Genomic DNA, 27,435 nt, shown 5'->3' with positions numbered 1-27,435 from the left:
CCCCAGAGGCATGTGTCTCTAATGGTGAAATTTACAGAGGAGGCCGCAGGCTAATCCAGCGGGGTTAGAGTAATCCAGGGGGTTAAAACCCTTGGGCAAAGTAGGGTCTGCCTCTCTTTGAAGGCCTTTGAAAGGCTTGGGAGATTCCAGGGCAGAGCAGGACCAGAAGGAGGCTCTGGGGTGAGGGACTTTCCAGAAAGGGAATGGGGAGCTATCTGGCAGCTGGGTGATGTGGGGGTGAGGCCCAGACTCTGGTGGGAGGGGACCTGCCCTGAGAGGCCCCTTGCATAGCCGCTCACTGACGGCAGCCACTTTGGCAGGTCAGCAGTCCGGCTCCCCTTACAGAGAGGAGCTGTCCTTAAAGGTGGCAGGGACTCCCCCATCGGCTGGGTGGCTGATTGCCTGCCCATCCAGGAGGTCTTGGCGGGGCCCCCCTGAGCTGTGTTCTGTCTCCAGGCACGGGGGCCCTCCAGGCAGCAGATCTGTGGGGCTGCCCCATATTCTCGCAGGGACTGGGGCTGTAGGATCATACTGGGGTCGCTTTATATCACCACCCACACACTCATCTCTGATATGAGGGCCCAGTGGAGCTCCTCCTAGGTTCCCCAGGCACCTCTTTCGGGGAACCTGCTGTAGTTCCCCACTCGGGGTCGGGTAGGGCTCAGGCAGGCCAGCTATCTGGAGTCACATTGCTAGGACCAGAGGGCGGGATCCTATACCCTTCCTGGCTTTCCCCAGAAGATGGGGCATGCTTTCTGAACCTGGAGCCACAGAGCAGAAACTAGAACTTGTGAAATCTGGTTTGGGACAGCTGAGGACAGAGGCCAGAATCCACAGCCTGACGTCTGGCCTACCTGTACCACCCAGGTGCCCTCCTTCTCTCCTCCATCCTGGCCAGCCCACACTCCTCAGGCCCCGCTCAGATGCCCTCTTTCTCGGAGCTTGCAGTCACCCAGCCTCTGACACTTTTATCTCAACCCTCTTGAACTAGGTCTTTCTAAGCGTTAATCGTGGACTCTCCCTTCCACCTGGCTGCCAGGTTCTTTAGGGCAGGAGCGATGCTGTATGTTGGCCTGGACCCAGGTGGCAAAAGGTCCCTGAGATGGGCTGTTTCTGGAGCCCTCGGAGTGTCCCCGTCAGGGCCTGGGAGGGCAGGTGGGAGAAGAAGCTGTGGGTGCCTGGCACCTGCCTGTGTCGCCTCCCATACTCCTCACGGAAACCTCATGAGACCGACCTCCCCTGCTTATTACTGCACACACTAAGCAAAATGAGAAAACTAAGACTCAGAATGGCTAAGTAGCTTTGCTGAGGGTCCCCCAGCTGAGGAGAGGTGGCCGGTGTTTCTGGCTCCTCGGCACCGCACTCAAGTGCCTCCGGGAGTGGAAGAGGATGGGGAGGAAAGGCCCCAACTGGGACCCAGTGTGTTTTGTGGGTGGTCTCCTCTAATGTCCACACAATGGCTGTGCACCCACAGGCCCATGTTCAGGCCAGCATGAGCCTGAGTTTAAATGGCAGGGATGGGGCCCTGGCATTCTTGCTGGGACCATCGTCTGGGTGCCCCAGTGGAGGGAAGAAGCCTCCGGCCCCAGGACTTGGCTTGCCTTCTCTCCTGCCATTTTCACCTTGGCCTTTCTCTAAGCAGCAGGTTCAAGGGCAACCCCAGACCAGGACAGGGGTGCCTGGGGGCAATGGGCACAACAGGCTGTGCCATCTTTCTCAGCTGGTGGCTCCCCGACCTCCCACTCTGAGAAAAGAGGAACCTCTCTAGTGGTGTGGGAGCCTCGAGGACCTGGGGAATTGGGGGCGGGGGAGAGGACCATGCTTGCGTACCTGGCTCTGCGGGGCATGGGGTCGGGAGCACCTGGAGCTTCCTTCCCTGGGATGTGGGCTGGGGGCATTTCTGGTAGCCTGTGAAGACCAGGCTTTCCTTGGGAGACAGACCTTGGTGCCTGTTCTGTGCCTGGCATTGGGCTAGACACTGTGAAAGCAGCAGGAGGTAGCAGAGACCTCCCGCTGGCCTGGGGCGCTTACAGCGTCACACACTTCGGAGGAGGGAGAATTTCGAATGTGCTGCTGGCTGCGTGCTGATGGAGGGCAGGGGAGCCACAGGGGGCTTTCTGGACGGATGAAGGGCACGGGGCTGAGTCGTAAATTATGGAGGGTTTTGAGTGGACCAGAAGAACAGCGAGAACATTCTTGGTGGCAGCAGCATGAGCAAATGTTAGCTGTGAGGATGGAATGTGGTAGCATTGAAGAACAGCGGGGAGACTGATGACCCCACAGGCACACGATGGCAGCGCGCGCGTGTGTGTGTGTGTGTGTGTGTGTGTGTGTGTATAGATGTGCTGAGGATTCACAGCATGTCAGTGTAGCTGCTAGAGTGAGCCAGATTCTAGAACCCCACGCCTGAGCTCTGATCTGTTCTGCCACTCTGGTGGTCTCCTTCCTTTCTAATGGTCCCGCTTTGACTCAGTTCCCTGCCCTGAACTCTCAGCCCCAGAGTTGGCCTGGCATAAGGCTCCCTTATTCTCCCTGCCAGCCCTCCACCTCACCGGGGCCTGGCCTTCCTTTGCCTTTCAGAGGCCTGGAAAAGGATGGGAGCCTCGGCGAGGGCATCACGCTGAAGAAGCAGAGCGGCATGCACCTGACTCTGCCCGATGCCCATGATGCAGACTCCGGTAAGAACGTGCCTGTGGGTGGGCGGCTGTCTGTGTGGGTTCATGGCTCACTCTCGGCCTGAGCAGAAGTGGGGAGAGTGGCATCTGCCCAGCCTGGCCAAACCCACCCTGCTCCCGGGCAGCTGCAGCCCCAGAGCCTGGTTCTGAGGAGCTAAGGAGTTGCCGTCGGGCCCCTTTCTGGAACCTTCCTACCCATCCTGGCTCTGGGGTGGGAAGTGAGCAGCTCAAACCCGCAAAGGAGGGACCCTGCCTCCTGTGTGGGGGTGCAGAGAGGAGAGTCAGAGCGGAGAGACGGCTTTGGAGCCCAGAATACATCTCTCTGGAGGCTAAGCTCGAGGCCAGGATCTACCACTAAAGTGTTCAAGTAGGAAGGAATGAGCTGAGCTTTGATTTACAACTCTGAGCTCAAAGTGGACTGTTTCAGTGAGGATGTGATGAAAGCAGAATAGCCAGGGCACAAGGAGAACAGGTCACAGAACAGAGCACGAGCGAGTTGCGTTTCGTGGCATTGCTCCTTCTGCCCACTTGCGGACGTGAGCCGAGTGCGCCTTTGTTGTCCCTGACGGAGCTGGACTGCCGGGCCGAGTCCCACATCTGACTTGGAGGCACACCCGAGGGGCACTGGGTTGACTGCAGAGCTGCTGACTCCAAAGCAGGGATGGTGAAGGGGGGCCCCGTGCCCTGGAGAAGGGGGGACGAACCATAGCAAATGATGAGGCTCCATGGGCGCTCATCTTGGAAACTAAGACCATCTGGGAGTGCCCCGAGGTCTCCTGAGTTTATTGGAGCCTTTATTGCCCCAGCTGGGGGGAGGAGAACGGGCTCGTGTTTCACCTGCATGTGAAGTGTAAATGTCAACAGTCACATATCCTGACAGGGACCCGAGTCACTCAGAGCTGCTGTGGGGGAGGTTCTCCAGAGCCACAGGGGCCCGCCGAGCTGCTGCTACCCAAGGATTTGGCCCAGCACAGCCTCGAATGGGACCTTTCTGTAGAAGGAATAGTAATATGCACCTGGGAAAAGAGAAAGCAAAGAGAGCAGGGAGAAGAGAAAAATCCTCCGGTTTCAACCCTCAGGCCATAGTAATGGCCTCTCAGATCTTTCTTCCAGGCCCCGATTTCTTTCTTAGAAATACGTGATTGTACCCTTTTACGGCTTGTTCCCCCCCCCCCCCCCCACCTAACTGTGTGCCGTGAGCACCCTTCTCCTTCCAGCTCCGTGCTTCTGTGCCATTAGTGTGATGGCTGCGGGGTCTTGGATAATTAGCCCTGCACAGATTTTGAATCACCCCCTGTTGTTGGACATCCGGGTCACTTCTGTTCGCAGTGTTACAGGCACTTTGGCCAACGTTCAGGCCTGTCTTCTTTAGTGATAGACTCCTAGGAGTGGGCTTGCTGCTCAGCTGCCCCTTCTGAGCTCCTCATCCCAGTCATGGCTGAGGGGCCAAGGAGGGCCCTTCCGAGTGCATCCGTGAACTGGTTCGTGACTACTCAGCCGCCTCCGCTCTCGCTCGACAGGCTCACGGCACGCATCCTCCATCGCCGCCTCCAGGCTGGAGGAGGCCATGTCAGAGCTGACGGTGCCCAGCTCCGTCCTGAAGCAGGGCCCCATGCAGCTGTGGACCACGCTGGAACAGATCTGGCTCCAGGCTGGTGAGTGTCCCCCCACCCCGGTGACACCCACCCACCTGGACGCAGGCCTCTCAGAGCCGTGTTCTGCCCTGGAGTTGGCGGTGGGGAGGGTGTGTTTCTGGGGCTGTGAAGACCCCTGACAAGGCCTACATAGACCGCAGTGCTCACAGGAAGGCCTAAGGATCCGGAACCTGGAGCTCTGGTTCCAGCTCGCACTTCTTTGCTTGGCCCAAGAAGAGTCACTTCATTTGTCTAGCTGTGGGTTTCCTTCTCCACCACATGGGGACAGGGCCTGCCAGCGGGGAGGCGCTCCAGCAGCAAATACAAATGTAAGAAGATTTGAAGAAAGACAGTGCAGATGAGTAGCCTTCTTAGTCTCAAAGACAAGCCCCGTCCATCCTTCTTGCCCACAATCCCCTGAGTGAAACTAGCTCAGGCCCCAGAAAGCTCATGGACTCACTGGAGAAGAGATGAGGTCTGGGGGTGTAGTTCACGATGGCAGAGGGCTGCTAACCTGAGGTGGCCGTTCAGGTGACAGTCCCTCTTGATAGGTAAGGGCATCACTGCTGCCGTGGAATGTGAGGGTCAGTTACAACTGGGGACACAGGCAGCCTTGGGATCACCCAAGGCTGGGTTCTAATGCCGGCCCCCTAGGGCCCATCCTGATCTAAAATGAGCTCATGAGTAAAGCAGTTGGTACCGTGTGGGGCACATAGTAGGTGCTCAGGGAATTTTCTCTCCGATTTTCTGGTTACCCTGATGGGAGCCCATCTCTCGCCAGGGGCTGGCACCTACACACTGCCCCCCCCAGAAGAGGCTGCAGGTAGAAAGTTCCTGAGCCAAGCAGACATTGCAAGTTAGAGGCAGAAAGTGGTCCACTGGGAATCTAAGGCTTTCCACTGTCTGGATTTCACATACGGCCCCATTACCATGCAGTCCTCCACCTACTCGCCCACCTGAGGTTCTGAATCTGGGGAAAGCAATTGGACCAGGTTGCACAGGCTAAACAGGGAAGCATTTTAATAATGCAAACATGGCCCCAGTTAGCGTATCAGGGTCCCTTCGGAGGCTAGGAATGTGTGAGGGTCATGCTCCCCAGCCAGCTTGTTGTGTCCTAAGTGGCAAGAGGAAGGGCAGAACTCCAGAGGGATATGAAACAAGCCCTCCCCTTAGGCAAACAGCCCCCTGTCGTCTTCTAAGTCATGGAGCCAGCCTGGCTCCCAAGAGGCACACTGGAACCCCAACCTGTCCACGTGCCTGGGGTAGAAGGCTGCACCCGCACGGGGCCTTCACCACGTGGATCAGTGAGGTGGTGATCAGATCCCAGAGTTGTGCATTGTCTACTCTGGAACTCCCACGGTCTTTATTTTATTGCTGTGCGTTGTCTCCTACCGGCAGCAAACGAACATGTGTTTGCATTCCACAAGCCTACTTTCCATGGTTCAGGTATGCAGCTTTATGCTCGGGGTGCTGGTAGAGTCTGGTAACTTCAGGAAGGTTAACTCAGCGGCCTTCCTGAAGCTTGTAATCAGGCGTGGCATGAAGGCATATCCTTCATTAATTTGCACATTAGCCTTTCTTCTCTGGACGTTATCCTAAGATATTCAGCCCCCAGAAAACTCTTGAGAACAAAATCTGAATGCTTTGAATGTGGCGCCAGGTAAGGGTTGGGCAGTGTGGCATCAGGAGACAGGTTTGGGTGTGTGTGACCGATCCAGAATCGCAGGGACTTCTGCAAGGTAGACGCTTTGTTGTCCTTTCATAACAATTCAGAGATGGCGCCCTTGACTGGGATGACAGCGCTGCTCTCCTGGTCCAGGGACCCAGGTTCCTTCCATTGTGCGGGCTCTGTTCTCCATGGGGTGTCGCTCTCACCCCTGTGGCCCATCGTGGCTCTTCAGCACATTCACCTTCCAAGGCATAACTAGCGAGAGTAGGACAAGGGGACAGTCCCTCCCTGTAAGGCTATAGTGTGAAATTTGCATACATCAGTCTCCATCATGATTCATTGGCCAGAACTTCATCACATGACCACACCTAGCTGCAAAGAACTCTGGGAAATGTCGCTCTCCTGGTGTCTGTGTGCCCCATGAAAAACCAGGGGCTCTGTCATTATCGGAGAAAGGGAGAAGAGACTGAGGGACACCGGCCACATCCAGAAAGGGAAGTAAGAAAGTGTCCCAGGATTTCCCTTCTGAGCGTGGGAGGATTCCGGAGCCGTCTGCACTCCAGAAGCCACAGCAGCAAGCATGTGCCGAGCACTTAGGGAATGAAGGGCTGCTGGGACCACATCCCTGAGGCAAAAACTTCTCCCTAACCTCATCCTACCTGACCTAGGCTGAGAGTGTCCTCACTAGCATCCCTACCCCCACCCACCCCGACTGACAATTCCAGCCCCTACAGCAAATGTGCGGGAAGGGAAGAATGTCCTCCTCTTTCATTTCCGAAGGAGCTCGTCCCCCAGCTTTCGTTCAGGATGAATCACACCCCGGGCTATTGTGCCCCCATCAGTCCCCCCACTTAGGTTGGGAGATGGTACCCTTCCTCTCCCAACTCTTGTCCCCCTGCCTTCCCTCTCCAGGCCTCCATCCTATTCCAGTCAGATGTGACAAACATCACAGGGGGCTTCCCCTCGAGAGATGAGTTCCAGGAATGTTGCCTCTTTGGCAGCGGGTCCGTGTGTCCGTGGCACGAGGCCTCACAGGTGCCCCCGTGTCCACATGTCGAGAGGTGCCTTTGGAAGAGCAAGATGGCCCACCTCCCTCTGTCACTGCAGCTCGTGTCTCTGGGAGCTAACAGTGTGCTGGAGGGAGGGAGAGAGATGTAATGAAGGGTTCCCGTGCCCTGGAGGTCCAGGGCACTCCCAGGCAGTCATGGGCTTTCACTCGGTCCGGGGAAGCCGGCCTGAGTCTCGGCTTCCAGATGGCAGATTCACAGTGTCTGGGCACTGGGCACAGAGCCCCAGCTGCTAAACAGATGCATCAAGCAAGAGACAGTACAGCCCCCCATCCGGGCTGGATCTATGCCCAGAGAGCCTGTAGGATGGGCAGAGCACCTGTGCCCAAGGCAGCTCAGAGTGAGGACCACCTATGGAGACAGTCCTCAGGAGGTCCTGGGCATGGGTAGGTAAAAGCTACCCCGGCTGTGAGCTGGGCAGACTGGGGAACTGGGGTGGGGTGGTCGGGGCCAAGCCAAAAGATCATCTTCATCATAAAATTATAGTCAAGGGAGGGGCGCCTGGGTGCTCAGTCAGACATTCACATGTCCGACTCAGTTTCGGCTCAGGTCGTGATTCCAGGGTTGTGAGATCGAGCCCCGAGCCCCGTGTCAGCCCAGCTTTAGATTCTCCCTCTGCAAAAAAAAAAAAAAAAAAAAAAAGAAAAGAAAAAAGATCCTCCCTCTCCCTCTGCCCCTTCCCCACCCTTACTCTTTCTCTCTCTCCCCCTCCCCTCCCCCCCGAAAAGAACTACAGTCAAGGAGCAGCTCTGCCGTACTCTTGGTCCCACATGCTCCTCTTGTGCTTTTGTTCCCTCGCCTCTCCTGCCTTTCTTCATCTTCCCTCACACTCCCCTCCCTCCCAGCTCCCCGCCCTTCTCCCTCCTGCCTTCTGTGCCTTCTTCCCACGTCCCCTCTTCCCTTGCTTGGGCTTTTTCTTCTTCCCTTCTCAGCGGCACCCCCACCTCCCAGCTGCCACTCGGGGATAGGAAGTTGCGAGCCCAGGCCCTGTAGCCTTGACTGCCTTGTGGCCTGAGGGAAATCGGGCCCCTCTCTGGGTCCCTGAGAGGGAGGGTCTCAGACCACCCGCAGGATGCCTTTAGACCTTTGGATTCTCTGTCATTCTCTTGGTTCCCTAGCTGCCTCTCTCCTTCCTTGCCCCCCTCTCTTCCTTCTCCTTTATTCTGGGTATCCATCTGTCCTGAAGGTCTGCTCTGTGGGGAGGACGCTTGTGTCCTTTAGGAGCAGTTTTGGTGATCCTCTCTGGAGTTCAAGGCTAGCTAAGGGCCTAACCTTAACTTCTCTCCTGAGCTTCCCCCTGAGGTGCCTCTGCCTTTAGCCTGGGTGCCCCTCCTTTCTGAGGTCTTACGGAGGGTCTTCAGGAAGCACCTCTCACGCGGGGAGGCCCCTGAAAGGCCGCCGACTTGACCCTGAGCCCTCCCTCACCCTGCCCCTCAGCTCAGGAGGAGACCCCGGGGCAAGGCCCTCCCTGCCAACAGCATGTGCAAACGGCCCATCGAGAGTGGGTTCATCCCCCATCCTGGGGGTGGGATGGGGCTTGGCTCTGACAGAAAGACTGGAACCAGCACTGGGTGCGGGGTTAGATCAGGATGCCTCAGAGAAAAAATAATAAAAGGGACTGTTGCAAAGCTCCAGGGAACAGATGTTTTCCATTTGGAGCCTGCCGAGAGCAGCACAGAGGGGGGCGGGTGGAGAGAGATGGATGGAAGAGGGAGAAAAGCTGGGACACAGAGGCAGGCGGGGAGGTCAAGGGTAGGCAGACAGGAAGATGAGAGAAGTGGGGAAATCAGGATGGAGGGAGAGAGAAGGCGCTGAGGGGATGGGAGAGGGCCCCTCCGCACTGGGGACAGCAAGGGCTGTTTGCCAGGGTGGTGGCCTGGACTGTGAGAAGCCAAGTCCGGTAACAGGGAGCACTGCTTCAGCCCTTGCTGGGGAGGAGGCCGGGATGGGTGGGTACCTTGGGGCCCCAGCAGTTAAGGCCGGGAGGTCGAGAAATCAGGGCAGTGGACGGGCACCGTGCCACGTGCGGCTCCTGCTGGAGCTGATGCTGGCTGGCTGGGGAGCACCATGTTTGGTAAAACAGTTGCCCGGGGATGCTGAGGCTGGGAAGAAGGGGTGCCCTGCAGCCCCCAGATCTGTGGGTCTGGCTGCAGGGCAGAGGCCCCGCCCTGGAGGCTGAGCGTGCCAGGGACTGTGTGCAAGGCGGCCAGGAGCCCTCAGGAGACCTCACTTCGCTGGCTCTGTTCTGTGTCATCTGGTTTCCTGCCTAACTGGTAATGAAGTCCATCGGACCAAAGCAGCCCTACCTATTTTTCCGGGCATGTTCTCTGGTGTGTGGCCAGCCCAACAAGGGCCAGGGACCCGAGGAAAGAGGGAGGTGGGGATCCCTATAATTGAAATCTGTTGATATGAAGGCACTGGGAGGAGCCCCCAAGGGAGAGACGAGAAATAGCCTCCAGAGACAAGGACTCAGAAGGCAGGCTGGAGAGTTGTAAACAGTTTAATGAGCAGGGGCAGGATGAGGCCGGCAGGTGGGCCGGGCCTGCTGGGCACGGGTGAGGGGAGTGGAGGGGCTCAGAGGCTAGGCCTAGCCTCTGAGCCAAGCTTCTGAGCTCCTGGTGGTAGAGGAAGCGGCCTCCCTGCCCCCAACACTCACACCTCACACTTCCTTCTGCTTCTCGCCTTGCCCCCAGTAACCCTGGGGAGTTCGGTTATGGTGGAACCCAGCCCTCTGTGTCGGCACAGCTTCCCTTCTCTGTCAGTCCAACTGCCCCTGTGCCTTCAGGCCCCAGCTCAAATGTTGCCTCCCCCAGGAAGACTTCCCTGACCACACCAGCACAGCTGACCTGACCTCTTCTGAGTGCCCAGAGCTCTCAGAATTGGCACCTGTCGTTACATTGCCTTGGCTCACTCCAGCGGTTTGGTTGCTCAGCTGTCCCACCTCCCTCCACCTCCACTCTTTCTCCTTCTCTTGGAAGGGCCAGGCACATGGTCAGTATGTAATAGTTGCACACTGGACCCTCACTTACGAAGCCAGCCTGTTCAGAGCCCCCAAGCAGCGGCTCCAGAAGGGAACACAACAGCAGAGGAAAGGAGAGGAGCGCCTAGGTCGAGCTAGACAAGCCCCTGACTCCAGCCAACCGTCCCAGCAAGGCCCTGGCTCAAAGCCTGCCCTTCCTGGCCTCACCTTCCCGTGCTTTCTGCCTTGGGACTGTGCCGCTCAGGCTGTCTACAGGGACAAGAGCCTGAGTTTCTCTCTGGCCTGATAATGGGGGCCTGGCCCCTCTGTGTTCACTTAATTCTTCCAAATTCTCATCTCCACCAGAGGAAAAGAGTCCCCTTGCTGAAAAAGGCCTCTGTCGTCTTATAGGATGTGGCAAGCTACTTGATTACACAGTGAACCTTAGGCAACACTCTTGCTGATTACCCCAAGTGCCATGTGCTGCAGCTTGTTGGAACAGGAAGACGTGATGCCTGGGTCCGGCTTTTCCACCTCTTTCTGGGAGCTTCTTTGGGGATGTCTGTTACGCACCCCGCCCTAGACCTAACCCGAATTAGTGTAACCTCAGCCCTTGGCCAGTGCTAGGAACAGCTCCTGGCACAGCCACCAGCCAGGCTCTGTGTGCCCTTCTGTGCTCCCATCTGCGCGCGGGCACCAGCTCCGGGAGGGGCAGCCGAGCCCGGGGCTGCCAGGAGAGGAAGGCTGAGTGGGTCACGAGGCCGAGCTGCCCGCCTAGCCAGCCTGTTTCTAAAAAGTGCCTGCTCTGGGTGTGTACCTGTGCAGTGTGGATCTGAAGTGTGTCTTCATGTGGGTTAGCCTGGGATCAGAGATGGCCCCATTTTCCAGTGATCTAGGGGAAGAGGGCCAACTGGTTATAGGACAGATCTTCCCAGCTTGTTGGTGAAAAGCATGAGCATCCCCTGTTGTCTTGCTGTGGCAGAAAGCCCTGGGCTTTGGGGGGAGGCCAGAGCTGCTGGAAGCCCAGTGCTGTCTTGCACCTTTCTATGGAGGGAATAGAATGAGGTATCCCCCCCTCTCAGCCTGGTTTGTTAGCACAGGACCCATGAGAGCACCGTTTGGGAGGAGGAAGTGAGAGAAGACACTTGGGAGCAGGCTTTGGCCCACTACCCGTCTCCAGGAGTGTGGGCCTTGGGGAGAACGCACCTGCCTCATCCTGACTAGCCTCCATCCCTACGCCCAGCCTCGTGGTCCAGGCAGAGGGACACTGCAGAAAGCCACTGACCTTTATGCATACCACCTGTGCCCCCACTGCCAAGCTTGGAAGCCAGCCTGATGCCAACCCCAGCTGCACCACGGACTCTCCCTGTGGCCTTGGGCAGCTTCCCTCCCCTCTCTCTGCCCAGTGAACCCCTCCCTGAAGCAGGGTAATAGAAGTGCTTGGTGTGCAGGCTGTTGTGTCGGTGGAGACGGTCTATGCCTCATACCAAGCGAGCCTCAGAAACTGTCCCGTGCTGTTGCCCCCACAGCCTGGAGCCAGCTGGGCCCATGCCGCCGTGAGTCTCGGGGAGGTTCCCATCACCTGAGACCCTCGAACTCTGGGGGCTTATGGTCAGATGTGGGGAGGGGGCCTCTGCCTCTGACTTTTCCTCCCACGGTCACCTCCCACCGTCCTTCTGGTTTTGCAGCTGAGCTGTTCATGGAGCAGCGACATCTCAAGGAGGCAGGTTTCTGCATCCAGGAGGCGGCGGGCCTCTTCCCCACCTCGCACTCGGTACTCTACATGCGGGGCCGGCTAGCTGAGATGAAGGGCAGCCTGGAGGAGGCCGAGCAGCTGTACAAGGAGGCGCTCACAGTGAACCCTGATGGCGTGCGGATCATGCACAGCCTGGTGAGTCAGCCCCCAGCCCCGAGAGGGGCCGCGGGACCCTCCTCCCCTCTCACCCCCCTCTACCGTCTGTGTGGGCCCTCTTGTCTGCAGGGAGGTGGCCCCCTCCCTGCTCTGCTGGGAGAGAGCAAACCGGCTTGTGGAGGTAGGCCATTCCCTTTCTGTCAGAGCCTGCCTGAGTTGATGAAAAATCTAGGATGGGTTGATATTCTTTGCGACTTCCTTTTTGCTCTAAGCTTCTGTAAAGCAGTGTAACCCCAAAGGGGTTCCTCCTCAGCTCCTTGTCCTGGACACTCTAGGCAAAATGCCCGGCTTTCTGGGAGTCCTCGGGCCCTCGATGCTCACTGGGCTACTGCTCCCACTTCGGAGGAGCTCCGTGTCTCTTTAGTGGCATTCAGGGAATGTCATGGGTGGGCTGTGATGACAGGCCTTCCCCGAGCACACATGGAAAATGGCCTCGGGGGGGTGGGGTAAGCGGGCCCAGCAGTCCCCAGTCCTGGGACGTGACACTCAGGACTTGGGTGCCCAGGGTTCGGTGACTTTCTGTGGGAAGGTCTGGAAGGCTGAGAGCAGGATGCTGGTGTTCTTGGCTTGGCCTTGCCATTCACTTTGCAGGAAATCGTGAGCAAGTTGGCCCCCTTCTCTGAGCCTCGGTTTGATTTATCTGTGCAATGGGGATTCACTGGTGCAGGAAACATTTACTGAATACCTGCTCTGACAGCTGGTATAGTGGACCGGCAAGATAACTGGTTTTCCTTTCGTTAGCTACTTTTATGTATTTATTTTTTCCTTAGCTGCTTTCAGAGAGCAGGTTATCAGGATGAATGTAACGCTCTGAGAGTGTACACGCATGTGTCGACACAGTGATTTTTTAAAGATTTTATTTATTTATTTGACAGACAGAGATCACAAGTAGGCAGAGAGGCAGGCAGAGAGAGAGGAGGAAGCAGGCTCCCTGCTGAGCGGAGATCCTGATGTGGGGCTCGATCCCAGGACCCTGTGATCATGACCTGAGCCGAAGGCAGAGGCTTTAACCCACTGAGCCACCCACGTGCCCCAACACAGTGATTTTTGAAGTATAATTTAGGAACATCCCATTAGCAACACAGTGTTCCCCTATCAGGGTGCAGGTCCCACCTCAGATGCCCCAAATGAGCATCCTCTGAGGGGAGGGCATCCCCAACATCAGCCACATGCAGAACACAGAGGGGTCAGAATGACCCCAGATGGCTGCAGGCTTATCATTGCCAAAAGAGTTCTGATTCCTTCCCAAGGAGAAGCCACGGGGAGTTCAATTTCCGCTCTGTGTCAGGAACGACAGTAGAGCTCTCAAGAATAGGAGAAGTACATGGGGTGCCTGGGTGGCTCAGTGGATTAAGCCGCTGCCTTCAGCTCAGGTCATGATCTCAGGGTCCTGGAATCGAGCCCCGCGTCGGGCTCTCTGCTCCGCAGGGAGGCTGCTTCCTCCTCTTTCTGCCTGCCTCTCTGCCTACTTGTGATCTCTGTCAAATAAAATAAAATATTAAAAAAAAAAAAAAAGTTTAAAAAAAAAAAAAAGAATAGGAGAAGTACAAGCTCGGGAGGTATCTGGTGAGGTCATTGCCAAGAGAACGGAAATCCTACTTGGGGGAGGAGCTGGGCCAGGTGGTCTTTATAGGGTCCTTCCCAACCCCAGTAGCCCCGGAAAACAGATTAGAGCCTCTCAGCTCAGCTGTTATTCCTGCTGCTTGATTTCTTGAAGGACTTCTGCCCTGGGCCTGTGCGAATGTTCCGCGTCAGCTAAAGACCGCCCACGCGGTGACGTTACACCCTGGCCTGCATTCCCCTCCACATAGCCGCGTGTTGCCTTGCAGTCTGCTCAGCAAATGTTTGTTTTTTGCAAGGCACATCCTCCTTCCTCCCGCAGTTCAGACATTCGCTCCTGTGATAGATGCCTCCCTGGGGGTCCCATCCAGAAACTTGATTAGGGAGGATGTGGGCTGTGTCGTTAGGCCTGCAGCCAGGCAGAGACATCTGCCTTCTCCTGCGCTTGCAGAGCAGAGCCTGCCATCTCGGACCCTAAAACCTAATGAAGTCCAATAACAGGTACGATTTTGAAGTAACAGTGGCCCATTTTTCATTTATGCTCATTATTGTTTGTAGCTGTTTTCCTGAAATTGAGGCCAGTTCTAGAGGCGGGTTTCCATGGTAACGGAATAGCAGCCCAGAGTGGCTCCCTACAGATGTTTTTGAAATGGCCCCTGTTCTCTTCCCCGGGTTGCCTGGCTGAGGGGATGAAATGAGAGCAAGTCAGAGCCAGGCCTGCCCACTGTTAAAGTCACAGGCAAGTAGAGGGGCAGTCAGCTCTGGTGTGGACAGCCTATTGGCTTTCCACACATTCTGTTCCTGCCGGCAGCCCAGAAAATGCCTGGAGAATAGCAAATTTCAAGCCTGGAGAAGATTTATGAAGCCCTCTTTGCCCAAAGACACAGGAACACCTTTGCATGTTGATCTCCTGCGTCCCCTGATGTAAGTATCTTCCCCGGGCTGGCTGCAGGCTCAGGACCTCGGGATCTCATCCTGGCTCTGACTCTAATTCACTCGGGTGATTAAGGAAAAGACACACATAACTTCCACATTCCTGATGTCTCCTTTGGCAGATGAAGTAAAATCTTCGTTGTTCCTAGACCAGTGCTAATCACAGGATGTGACGCTTCTAGGGGTCTACAGTGGAACATCAGAGAAGGCAAACAGCATACAGACACTGCTCTCCAGTTCCTTACCCAGGCCAGACATTGCTAATCAATCACAGCACTTTTTCTCACTGGGCACTGGTGTGACCTTGGGATCTTTTTCACCATGGTCCAACATGAGGGAAGCCACTCCCTGGTGGTCTAAGTCAACTTGGCCTTTGTGTAGGGATTCACTGTAAAAATAGTAGAGAATGAGAGAGACCCATCAGTTGTCTCAACCTTTGTGAATTCTGGAGGTTGGTGCATCCTTGGAGAATTATCTGGAGAAAGGAACATGGAAGGAAATTGGTATCCATCCCCTCCCCATGCAGTCATTGCCAAAGCAGCTTCCCAAGGAGGACATCCTGGTCTTGCCACACCACCGTATTTCTATGAGAACATCAGCCTCTGATGGGAGCAAGGAGAGGAGAGGCGCCCCTCCCCTGAGAGCATAGGCACCCATGGCCTGGGCTGGGAGAACTCTGGATCCCTTGGTGAGCTGTGTGGGTGCCGGGCTCGGCCTTACAGTCTGGAAAGCAAGATCATCAAATACCAGGAGCCCCGCCTCACAGCCTCTGCCTGGGGCTGTGTGCATGGGACAGGAAATGTGGGGACAGGCCAGAGAAAGCCTTGGGGAGTGTTGGGCTACGCTCCTGGGCTACACTCCTAGGAGGCAGGGTGCAGGCATTTCTAAGAACATGAACTTTGGCCCAGAAGCAGGTTCTCTACTTTCCCAGGCCTACTGCAAACCCACCCCCCCACCCCTCACCCCCACCCCCACCCCCCCCCCCCCCGCCCTCGGCAGGGATGGGAGGCCTTTCCATGGTTCAGGCTCCATGCTGGGCTCAGCTAAGGCTTTCCCCCCCAGCAGGCGGGACGGACACACCAGCTTAGCTATACCTCTCCAGTGCCCACGAGGAGTCTGTGCCATCGGGCCCTGGCCCCGCGGGCCGCCTCCTCCACGGAGCTCACAGATGGCCAGCTCGCTTCAGGAGACTGCCGGATGCAGAAAGAAAAAGCCGTGCTCCCTACAGACGGAAATTCCCAGCGAAACCTCAGGAGCAGGTCCCGACCACCTTTGCCAGCTCCGTCTCGGCCTCCCTTCCCAGTAGCCAGAAAGCCTGCTCACTCGGCCTGGGTGTTCAGCCCTGAATTTATGGGCAAGAGCATCCTGTTAAGAAGAGGAAACCTGAACTTTCCTTGCCCGCCCTGAAGAAGCAGGAGAAAGGAAGCATGGCCCTTCCCAAGATCAGCAGAGGAGTTGGCCCCCAGGTGACACTGTTCTTTGGACTCCACGGGCTTGGTGGTGAGGAATCCGTGGCAGCCTGCAGCCCTCTCTCTCTCTGAGCCGGTCTCTGCCGTGCCGCCTCCCAGAAGGCTCTCTGCATCTCTGAAGGAACAGAGACGCCTGGGGAAGGCAAGCAAGCCGGAGCGACTGATGGGATGGTCAAGCCATAGAGAGCCCTCCGAGGAAGACTTCAGTGCTGGGAGGGTCACTGGCCCTGGCCACAGACTGACCGTTCTCCCTGCCCCTTGGCAGAGCCACGTGCATGGATGCTTCGATGCCGCCTCAGCTGCAAGGAGACAGGCATGCTTCTTCCCCACTCCCCATGTTTGTGGGCGGCACCCAACCCTGCTTTCCCAGCGTTAGGCTCTGGGGTTTCCTGGCGCCTCTCTGGCCAGGACTCCCTGCTCCTCGTTGGCCCCTGCCCGTGGTCATGCTTCCTTCTTGGGACAGAGTTCCAGGCTTTGGTTGCCCTGTCTCCCCAGAACCCTTTCCTCCACAGGGAAAATGCCCCGAATGAACTTTGGCTCCTGTGATGTAATTCCTGGGGATATAATTTCTGAAGCAGTCCTGGCCTCATGACCCAGCCTCTTCTTCCTCCAGATGCCCCTGGGAAGACAGGAAGACAGCGTTTCTGTCATCTGTTGTCCTGACGAGCATGTGGCAGTGAATTAGTTCCCTGCACTCGTTCCCTCCCCTCCCAGCGTGGAGCTTGCCGGCTTATTTCTCCGGTGCGTTTGGGGTTCAGGGGCTTGGCCGTAGCATGGGGCCGGCCCCATTTGGCCCCGGAACCTCTGGTCCCTCTTTCCCCGGGCTGGGGCTTGCCACAGCATCCCCCACACCCCAGAAGCTGCCCACCATCATCCTGGCCTCTCCCTGAGGTGGGGCCTGAATCAGCCAGAACCTGGGCTCTGGCCCACCCTGCCCCGCCCAGGCCTGCGGCTCGGGGTTGGTCCCCTGGTAGGTGCTCCAGGCATCCCACAGCAGGCTCTGCTCTCTCAGGCCGGAGGGGTGAGCTCTGGTGGCACAGAGCTCCTAGAGGGCAGGACTAGACAGGAGAGATGACCCACCTGACACGAAGAGCCAGCCCTAACAGCCCTCGTGTTCCAGGGCTCTTGGAGATTACTTCCCTCAGTGGCTCTATTTTTCCCTTCTGTCTAATGGGGATAATAATTTAGGCCCTTGCGACCTCCAAGGAAGCTTTTAGCGTTCCAATGACCTAAGTGCTGTGTAAAGATAAATCAACATGCATTTCCGTCCCCATTTGTGTGAAAGACTTGGTGGCAAAGGGCCGAAGCCTGCGCTCAGCCTTAGACCAGGATGTCCCACTTGGCTGCGTGGGGCAGGAGTCATTGGTCCAGATTTCCATGGGCTGCCAGCTGGATGCTGAGAAGGGAGGAGGGGGAGCTGGGCAGGGACCAGGGCCTCGGAGCTACCTGTAGGCTGTGTTTGGGGCTGGTTGGCTGGGGTGGTATTTAAACCCCACTATCAGAGCCAGCTTGTGTCTGGAGGTGGGAGCTCGGTTCTGAGTCTCACACCTGGACCAGGCCTCCCTTTGCCTATATCACTGCTCCACCATGACCAAGTACCTCAACCTCTTGGCACCTTAGTGTTCTCATCTGGAAAATGGTAATCACAATGCCAAACACCTAGGTCTCCTGTTAGTATTTGGTTAACTAATTCTGTAAGTTAATGGCCCAGTAGTTGGGGTGACTTTTACCTTTTCCATGCTGAAACATGACTCCCAGGCCAGGATCAGACACTCGCGGGTTTGTAGAGGGAAGTAGGTGCCCAGAGCCGAGGCCCAGAGATTCACTGTAGCAGAGCCTGTTGGTCCTCACTGAGCCCATCCGATGATTCTGGCCAAGGCAGAGATGTGCAGGACCCCAGACCCAAATACCCTGTGCCTGGAGTATCCACAGTGCAAGGCCAGGCTGACCTTAGCTGAGAGCAGGGCTCAGTAGGCCGGAGTCTGAGGTGAGGGTGAGAACCATTTCCAGGCTGGTCTCTTCAGCAGACGAGGCCTGCAGGGGACCTGAGACTGCTGGGGAGGAGGAGCAGGAAAGGCCAGGTTCTGGGGAGGCCCTGCTTGGCCTTTCGCTGTGGCCTCTGTCAGGCCAGGCTGCTTCAGCCTCTGTTTCCTGACTGGAAGGAGGAAAGGTGTCCTGAGCAGCTGCAGAGTAAAACCCAGGACCTGGCCCTCTGAAGGTTCCCTGGTGCCGGCTGAGGTCAGTAAGCACACAGAACGGCAGGGTTTCTGGTTCCTGGGGCCTGATGCTTTGGGGTCTTGGACACCCCACCTGCTCTAGGCTTCTCCCTCCTTGTTGGCTTCCTGAACTATGGCAAGTAGCTAGGAGGGCGCAGGCAGCCGGGAGGAATGGGAAGGCCCAGAAGTCTTGTGCTGCGTTGTGCTGTCTGTGCAGGGACCCTGAGTCCTTCACACACGCGTGCGCGCATGTACGCATGCTCACACACAGCTCTCCATAGAATCTGCGTCTGCCCCACCAGCTCTGATAGACAGGGAACACTGCTCTATTTGGCAGGAAAGCTCAGTAGGAACGTCTTGTTGGCCATCTGGCCTCCTAGTGCTGTTGTTTTATTCTGAGTTCTCTCTCTCATCCCTCCCAAGTCTTGCCTGAGGACTGCATTCCCTGGTGGGAAAGTAGAGTGGGAAAGTAGAGTGCATCTCCAGGAGGGAGAAGGGATTTCTGGAGGCTCGCTGTGTGGGGCATGTCCCCTAGCGTTGGCCTCACCAAGGTTCAGGCCCCTGCCTACCCACCTCATTCTTGGGCTGGTGCAACCCCCAGCCCAGGCTCAGAGACCTTCAAGAAGGTGAAGGCAAGTTCCCTTTGCTCTGGCTCAAGACTTTTGAAAGCCTTGGGCTTAAGTGTGGGCTCCTGAAGTCCTCAGCATCCCTGATGAGGATGTGGAAGGGAAGACACCCATCATAGACTCTGATCAGAATGACAGTTGAGCACTCTTGATGTAGGAAAACATTAGGGTTTGAAGCCAACGGCCAGAAAGAATTCTTGAGACGTCTTTGGTGCAAAAAGGTGATTTTATGAAAACACGGGGACAGGACCTATGGGCAGAAAGAGCTGCACGGGGTCATGAGCAGTGGCCCATTATATACTTAAAAGTTGAAAAGGGGTTAGGGATAGTGTAAGCCTCTAATAAATTTTGGAAGCAAGGTTTCCAGGACCTTGAGCTATTGTTGGGGAAAGGTCATTTTTTACCATCTAATGAAACCTTAGTCATGAGACCCTTCAGATGGATATCAGTGGGCCATATGCTTGGGGGATGATTGCCAACATGTATCTTAGGTTTAGAGATAAAGGAAGTTTCCAGAGGAATTTTTATATGTTAAAGTAGGCTTACAGTATCTTGGAGGGGAGGGGTCTGATGAGGATTGCCTTTTGCCCTTAGCAAAGTGTCAACATCGAGGCAGCTGAGTCCCTAGAGGAAGTTCACTCTGTTTCAAGGACTTGGGCTGTCAGTGGGCTGTAGGTGGTAAGGAAATTTAATAATTTTTCTTCTGCCTTTGTTTCCCACATCACTGTTGGCTTAATTTAGCTCCAAAATCAATGGTCTGAAAGACTCCCTGTGATGGGAGGGTACAGCAGGCTCCAGCCTATCCCCCTGTCCAGTAGGTTAGGAGTCTCCTCCCCTCAGCTTCGCCTCCCGTCCAGAGACGGGAGCTTCTGCGATGGTGCCCCCTCACTCGTCGTCACAGGGTGTTCACTTGGAGCACCCACAGTCCGGGCTCCTGACTGAGGCCTGAGGGCCCAGCTATGCTCTAGAGTGGGCGGAGCCTCCAGAGGCCCAGAACCTGAAACCAGCCCAGAATGTGGGAGGGGAAAAGGCAGAGCCCCCTAGGAGGTGACACGCTTTCTTCTCAAGCTAGTGTTCACATTTGAGTCTGCCCGTGGCCCTCTGAAGACAGACAGCCCCACCACCACCAGCAAGAGGCCCACTGGTGTTCGACATCTCACCTAGGGGTGTGGGGTTAGGCAGGAGCCTGAAGGGAGGGATGGGTTCTGCCACACGAGCACAGCTGCTAGGGAGGGATGGGTTCTGCCACACGAGCACGGCTGCCTCTGCTACCCCCACCTAGTTGGGCTCTAAGTGAGTCTGTTGGCCTCTTCGGATGAAAGCCTAGGGGAGCTTGTCAGCCAGATGTTGGGTGGGGTCTAGAAGGATTTGTGCCCCTTTTCCCAAAAGGGAGGTGGGACTGGCCTGGGGCCTTGGAGCTGCCCCAGCTCCAGGAGGGATGTGGTGCTCTGTGGGCTCTGTTCTCAGCCCGGAGAGACACCTCATTCCCAGTCTGGTTGGACGGGTTGAGGCTGACACCTGGGAGAACCTGGCATCCGGAGAGGGCCTGAGCGCCTGAGCTCCGGCTGGAATGTGGGCCTCCCCCGCAGGGTGTGTCAGCCTCAGGGTGGGTGAAGGGAGCAACCCCAGAGGTGGCCCCACCCCAGGCTCCTCCCTGCAGCCCAGGGTCCCCAAGCGGAGGGCTCCTGGGACCAGGAGGCTCCAGCAAAGATTCCCTGCTTCCCAGCTGGAAAGGCTGTTACAGAATCCCAGGAATGTGCCTTGAGCTCAGAAAGAAAATTCCCAAAATAACTTCTATAAATACTTGAGGGTAGGGACTGGGAGGGAGCTCTCAGCCTGGCCTGCAGCTGGCCTAGCGCTGGGGGCTGCTTCCCAGGGCAGGGCCCTCCTACCCCCAACCCAGAGGAATAAAAAGACACATACAGCTGGGACCTTCCTGCTACCCCTCCTCTCTTGGCCAACAATGTCAGGCACTGAATTAATGAGGTGAGATAGTGGTGTGCAGTAGCTATACTGAGAAAGGAAGGAGGGACCCATCTTCTCCTTCATCCCCATCCCAGGTTGCAGTCTTTGTACGCCCCCCACAGAGAAACTTATCTTCCAACAGGGAGGGCTCCCCTCCGAGGGCCCCTCAGGCTGCCTGTCCCTGTGGCCCTAAGCAGGTCAGCAAACACACACACCTAAGTGCCTCTGGTATACCTGGCTCAGAACCCAGGACCCTCCCACCTGCACTCTATTGAGCTGCGTCTTGTCGGGAATAGCCAAGCAGGCAGGAGCCACGGACCCTGCCCCTCTCAGCCTAAGATGGCTTGCACAAGAGAGCCCACCAGTAATGAATCACAACCTCAAGGCGATGGCGTGGCCAGGAGGTGCTATCCTGGGAGGCTTGCAGGAGGAGGAGGGTCCTGGGTAGTTGAGATGAGGCCAAATGTTCCCTCCTCCCTGAGATCCAGGAAGGGAGGGAGGGAGGAATGGGTGAAGTTGGGAATTTCTGGGGCCTTTCCCCATAGCCCTGCCCTCCCTGAATGGCCGTAACCTTGGCCCCCTCTCAAAGATGTGTTGCTCAACGGCCATGAGCAACTCGCACGTTGCTCTCCGACTGCTGCGGCCGCCTGGCTGTGGCGTCTCCCAGGTGAGGGTCAGAGGCTGAGTCACCTACTGGAAGGTCTGGTTTCTCTTGGCTCAGGGTGCCCCCTGGCCAGAGTGGAGAAGAGTCATCGGGGACGTTTGGGTGGAACAATGTTCCCACCATCTCCCTGGAGACCTGTTCTCTGGGCGGCTAGGGTGGGGGTGCAGGGCGGGGGGTGGTGAGGGCGGGCCCTTGTCTCAGTGCCAGGCTGGGGGCAGAGCAGGTGAGACCTCACGTCGTCCTGTGGCTGGCCCTGCCCAGTTGTCAGGCAGCAAACAGCTCCGAGTTGCTACCAAACACGAACAGACGGGTGTCTCAGGCAGGTGGCAGCAGATCCTGTTACAGGCCCTAGGCTTCGGGGCCCCAGCCTGACCCCAGCCCGGTGTCTCCTTTCAGGCTCTGAGGTCAGCACCCCGGGGTGTGGGGGACGTGATCCAACCCCACCCCACCCCCGAGTCCTCGTCCACAGGGAGCCTTGCCCTCCAGAGAAATCATGTCTACTCCTCACTCTGACAGGACCCTCTGCTCCTCCTGGGGACGCTTCCCTTTGCTGTCGGCACACTGTGGGCCCTGCCTCCGTGATTGCAAATTCGTCCTTGCAGACTCTTAACAATTCCCTACCAGGAGGCACCATTCTGTCCCCTGGTTCACAGATGAGGAAACCGCAGCTCAGAAAAACAGGCCAGTGGCCCATGGTCATTGCACTTGTCAGTGGCAGAGTTGGGATTCCAGCCCAGCCTAGGTCTTCTGGCTGCGGAGCTCTGGCTCTTTTCTCTACATGAAACATGCAGAGAATCCTGCTGCAGACCTTGAGTAAAACCAGCAGAGCGAGACGCACACACACACATCCCCCTCCCTGTTCAGCTGCGGCCACATCTGGCCCCTTACCAAACACCCACACACTGATGGAGATCAGGGGTTTTCGAACTCCTTTTTAGCGGTGGAGCCCTTTTCAAACAAAATCTCCCGTGGAAGCTTGATCTAGAAAACTGAGTGTGTAAACCCCACAGTGGCCCTGCCCCCACACTGTGAGGCCCCGCTGGCCTTCGTATCTGTCCTCTCTTGCTCCTTCATGGGCAGGACTCCCAAGGCGCAAACCTTCCATTTTTGGTGCTTAATTTTGGTGTCTGGCGGCCCGTCGTCTCGCCCGCCTTCCCTCCTCCCTGTGGGCCCTGTTCCATCGGTTGCTGCTCAGGGTCCAGCTCCCAGGCCATGCCGGCAGCACAGCTTGGCCCAGAGCCCTGCTGGCCAGACTGGGCGCTGCCCTCCACTCCCGGGCGGCCCTGAGTCAGCACGGCTCCTGGCCGGCCCCGCCCCGCCTCAGCTCCCCTGCCCTCCACCCCATCCGTGGGGCTCCCTGGGGACAGCTTCGCCCTGGCCTGAAGAGGCGGGATGAATACTGCTCCCCCTTCCTTCCCTGTCCCCACCCCCCAGGACCACGGCCAGCACCTTGGGAGAGGGAGAGGCTTTGCCTAGGGCTGCCTGAGTGCCATCTTTCACTCTTGCCTCGCTGGTTGTGTTCCAAGCCTCAGAGGACTTTAGGAAATCGGGCATGTGCATCTTTCCCGGTGGGTCTCCATAGCAACAGAGGGCCTAACTCTGAGGAGCGTGGTGAGGAGGAAAATGTTCCAGCTAAAAATGTACATGGCCATCAGTGGGCGGGCGCCCGAGGGGGGGCTTCAGGAACATAGAAGGCAGCTCCTCTCCCCCAGCCTAGCCCCCGCCTGTCCAGGAAGTCGGTGTTAGGCTTTACCTCACATCTTTGAATGAGTGGAGCCTTCCCCCGACACCCCCATGCTGCCATCCCATGCCGCATTTAAGGGCTAGAACACAGATCAGTGGGACAGAGTAAAGCAGCCTTTCTGGGACTGGAGGCCGGGGGGGTCCTGGTCCCCCACCCCTTACTCACTACGCTGTCCTCCCACCTCCCCGCACCCTTCCCAGTATGAGTGAAAGAGGACATAGAGGGGACACCGTCCTAGTTTCACTTCCCAAACTTCTGTGGCAATTCCTGTCACTTCCTCTCTCTGCCAGCAGGGTTGTTAAAGACAAACAGCAGCACCGAGCTTCCTAGCCACCCCTGATTCATCTAGCAGAGCCTCTCCTTCTACCCAGCATCCACCCTCCTGTGACCCTCACCTGCCGGGCCAGGCTGGGATGGGCAGTAGGTCCCAGGACCCAGACGTCCCAGGAAGACCACTGCTGATGCAGGCCAAAGAACTGCGCCCCCCTCCCCACAATACGCACCCATAAGCTTAAGGTTCTGCCTTCAGGTTGTAGAGTCTGAAGCCTGCGGCACACATTCCTCCACACACTCCTGGGGGGAAGGGGGGCTCCACAGGGCAGCAGCAAGGCCTCGGGGTGAGAGACCCACTGACTGAGAGCTCACACATGCCAGACAATGTTCTTCAAGTGCTTTCCATATAGTGACTCGTGCAAACTTGACAACCCTCGGGTGGGTACTGCAGTCTTTCCCACTTAGAGCTGAGGAAACGGAAGACCAGAGAGAGGTAACTTGCCAGCATCCCCAGTTATAATGGGCAGGCACACAGTTGGGTCAGCTGACTTGAAAGCGCGTCCTCAGGGCCGGGAGGGACAGAGCTCCCACAGTGGGTGATCCGGGGGCCAGGGCGGGGACAGGTAGGATTTGCATGGGTTAACGACAACGGTCACTTGATGGTTCCCAAGGCTGAGACTCTGAGCCCTCTCGCTGGTGGCTGAGCTGCCCCCTTGCCCTGATGGCCAGGATGCTCCTGCCGCAAGACACTCTCACTAACCTTGCCCTGTGCTTGCCCCCCAGGGTCTGATCCTGAGTCGGCTGGGCCACAAGAGTCTGGCCCAGAAGGTGCTGCGGGACGCCGTGGAGAGGCAGAGCACCTGCCACGAGGCCTGGCAGGGCCTGGGCGAGGTGCTGCAGGCCCAGGGCCAGAGCGAGGCTGCTGTCGACTGCTTCCTCACTGCCCTCGAGCTGGAGGCCAGCAGCCCCGTGCTGCCCTTCTCCATCATCCCCAGAGAGCTGTGACCTGGCACTGCAGCGGCGGGGTGGGAGGGAGCTGCCCTAGGGGGCGGGGGGCAGGTGGACACAGGCAGGCAGCAGGGAGCACAGGACAGGGGAGGTGTGGGGCCTCAGGGAAATACATCTCTAGGGAACACTTCTGCAGGCTGCAGCCCTAGTTCTCCTCGCCTCCTCCACTCCAGTCCTGCTTTCCCTCCAGGGCCAGCTGGGTCTGGGAGCTGCTTGTCTGGAGCCCGATGGACCAGATTTGCATTGAAAGCAAATCCCTTGCTCCTTGGGATTCAGACCGCCCTGGTGGCATTTATGAGGAAGGAAGTAGCTGGGAAGCCACATCAGCAAGGGAGCATCTGCCCCAGAGTGTCTGTGCATCATCTCAATGTGCAATAACGGTCTGGGTCTCCTAGGCACCGCCCCCCACTGTCTAGAAGCTCCCATAGTACACCTGCCACCCTCCACATCCCGATCCTGGATTGCCCAGTGACTGTGCACAGGGGTTATCCTCGAACTTCAGCTCCCTGATCTCCAGCACCAAAGATGAACCCCACAAACTGCTCTCTGACTAGGTCAAGAGGGTTTTCCCCAGGTCCTAGCTCGGTGCCTTGGGAGATGTCTGCTTGAACCCTAAGTGACTTAGAGTCTTGGTGATCAGACTTGCTCCCTGAGAGCGCGGGTCGGGGAGCCTCACAGCTGAACTTCACCTCTACCTGTGCCTGGGAAGCCCTAGGGCCCTGATCTCAGCCCCAGTCTCAGGACTGGGTTTTGGGTAACTCTCAGGTCTTGCCTCAGGCAGTCAGGGCTTGAAGACTCTGCTGGCAAGTGGGGAGAAGATAGGATCTCTGGGTCCCTCTCCCAGCTTTGAGCTGTTGCAGGATCCTCCTCTTTACCCCATGAGGCTGGTTGGGCCCCACTGCTCTTCCTCTCTGCTGCCAAGTGCCTTTTGGGCCTCTGGTGCCTGGCCAGGGGCACTGAGCACCGGCCCTAACTCCCCTCCCATTTCTGCCATGCACATCTTTCTGGAACCATGCCCCAGCCCAAGCGGCCTTCTCAAGCCCTAGGCTGTAGACCCTAGGATATAAACATGGCAGCTGGACCCCGTTCTTCCTCACACTTTGCATCAACATACTCCTTCGGGCCTTGGGTTTCTGGGCAATGGGTACAATGCAGAACCCTCTGAGATAATAATATGCAGGTGGGCAGTCTCTGGGACTGACCCCAGTACCTCTCACCCACAGTCCATTTCCACTACAGGCCATTTGGTCCCCTGGTGCCTGAGGCCCAGTGAGGACTGTAGTCAGAGATCAGTGCAGGGGACAGAGATGATCTCTGTCAGCCGGGGACCTGGGGCTGGGGGGTGGGTATCTGCCCTGGTTCCCCCAGCCCCCACTGCATGATGCTCTTGGAATTCTCCCCGAGAAGTTATTCTGCCCCCTGGGGTGGCGTGGGGTGGGGGGACCTTATCAGGGAATTCCTTTTTTATCTGCACTTTGGGTTTTACTTTTAAAGCTGCATCTGGTACGTCTCTCTCATCTTAAGGTGTGTGGAAAGACTGGATGAGGGCTGCCCTGCTCGTCATTGCCCAGTCTGCTCAGGGAGAAGGGGCTGTCGGATACCCACCCTCCTCACCACACTGGCTCAGCCCTGCGCACCCCCAGGTGCCTCCCAGAGAGGGCCTGCCCCCTCCTGGCCTCCCCGCACCACAAGGGACACTGCAGAGGACACCAGAGCCTTCACTGCTTGGTTGAAGGATCTCTGTCTCCGTGTGTGTGTATAAATATAGATATATAGATATATATATGATAGAGATCTATTTTTATTCTGAAATTCTGTTAGAAAAAAACCTAACGAGAGACGCAAATGCTATTGATTTGCCTCGGGATGCCCGAAGATTGGTAGTTGACTATTGGTCCCAGGACAGGCACCAAATGCATTTCTGCTGGCAGCATTCCTCTGGAGGAGGAATGAGGGTTCCTCTGAGGGTTGGGCCAAGTTGTGGGCAATTTGAAATAAAGATCTGGAATAAAGAGATCCTTGGAAGGAATGCAGCGTGTTCATTTCCTCCAGTAGGTACCCTAGAACAGGCTTTGAGCGCTTAGTGAGGAGGGAGTGTTGCAGGAAGAGAGGCCTGAGAAGTCACGGGGCAGGCCCCATGAGTGGGGAGGGGTGGGGAGGAGGAAGCGGGGAGGGGCCCAGGAAGAGACTGGTGGGAGCAGGGGGAGGTGGGGGTGTGTTAGGAAGGTGCTGAAGCCCGGAGGGGACTGGAAGGCAGTGGGGGGTCTGGGTGGGGCCGCCGGAGTAAGCTTCCCCTCCCTGCCCCTGTACCTCCCGTGGGCCTGAGCCTCCTGCTGCCTGTGGGCACGGCCGGTGGCACATGGTGGGTGCCTGGTGGAGAAGCATCCAGAGAGAGCTGCGTGCCGAGGGTGCTGCATGCAGCCTGACCAGCATCTCGCCGTGATGTCCATGCCGGTGCACTCCTAAAACACACCACACCCCTGCCAGTATACCCCGCATCAAAGAAACATGCATCACGCTCTGGAAGGATGACTGGGGTTTGCAGAAAAGCTCCGTTTTCTTCGTGTGCCCCATGGGATCATCAGGTGCACCCCCGGAGCTGCAGGCAGTCACTTGGAAGAGAGTGGGTACCGTTCTCGCCTGGCGCAGGCGAGAAATTCCCACTCCCATGGCCTCATGGAGGTCCTGCCCCCTCGGCCTTCACCCTCAGCCCGATTCTTGTGGGGACAGCCTTGCTGTTCCAGGGAGGAAGGGCCTTTTTTGGAGCTGGTGGGGGCCCAGCTTCCCTTTCACTGTGATTCTTTAGGGAAACACATTCGGTCTGCAGTGATTAAACAATGAGTATCACGTTACTACTTTCACACCCTCACCCCCAGCTTGAGGATCCTTGCAGTGACCAAGACAGCCTGAGGCCACACATGGCATCACCTGGTGCGCCAATCCTGGAGAAAGGTCTAGAAAGCTCACTCTACAAGGAAGAGAATGGAGAAAGGGAGGGGAGGCCTTCCTACTCCAGACACGAGCTGACCTTGGTTGGTCAGATGTTAGAGAGTCAGGCAGT

At 57.1% G+C, this 27,435-nt stretch overlaps 1 protein-coding gene across 5 annotated transcripts in view; it reads left to right on the top strand.

Annotated features, from left to right (window-relative positions):
• Window positions 1-26,390, top strand: part of TTC7A (tetratricopeptide repeat domain 7A) — a 116,011-nt gene extending 89,621 nt beyond the window's left edge. For 4 of the 5 annotated variants that reach the window (XM_045980431.1, XM_045980433.1, XM_045980435.1 and 1 more), the window contains 4 exons: window positions 2,581-2,678; window positions 4,196-4,330; window positions 11,693-11,895; window positions 24,150-26,390. In XM_045980431.1, the coding sequence (XP_045836387.1) occupies window positions 2,581-2,678; window positions 4,196-4,330; window positions 11,693-11,895; window positions 24,150-24,371 (658 nt within the window). In that variant the 3' untranslated portion in view covers window positions 24,372-26,390. Of the gene's footprint in view, window positions 1-2,580; window positions 2,679-4,195; window positions 4,331-11,692; window positions 11,896-16,491; window positions 19,905-24,149 lie in introns of those variants that run through there. The other variant, XM_045980432.1, reaches the window with a different exon arrangement.
• The last annotated feature ends 1,045 nt before the right edge of the window (window positions 26,391-27,435 follow it).

Source organism: Meles meles, chromosome 16 (assembly GCF_922984935.1).
Source record: "Meles meles chromosome 16, mMelMel3.1 paternal haplotype, whole genome shotgun sequence".
In the NCBI taxonomy this organism is placed as follows: Eukaryota; Metazoa; Chordata; class Mammalia; order Carnivora; family Mustelidae; genus Meles; species Meles meles.
This window is presented reverse-complemented; position numbering and strand designations above follow the sequence as displayed.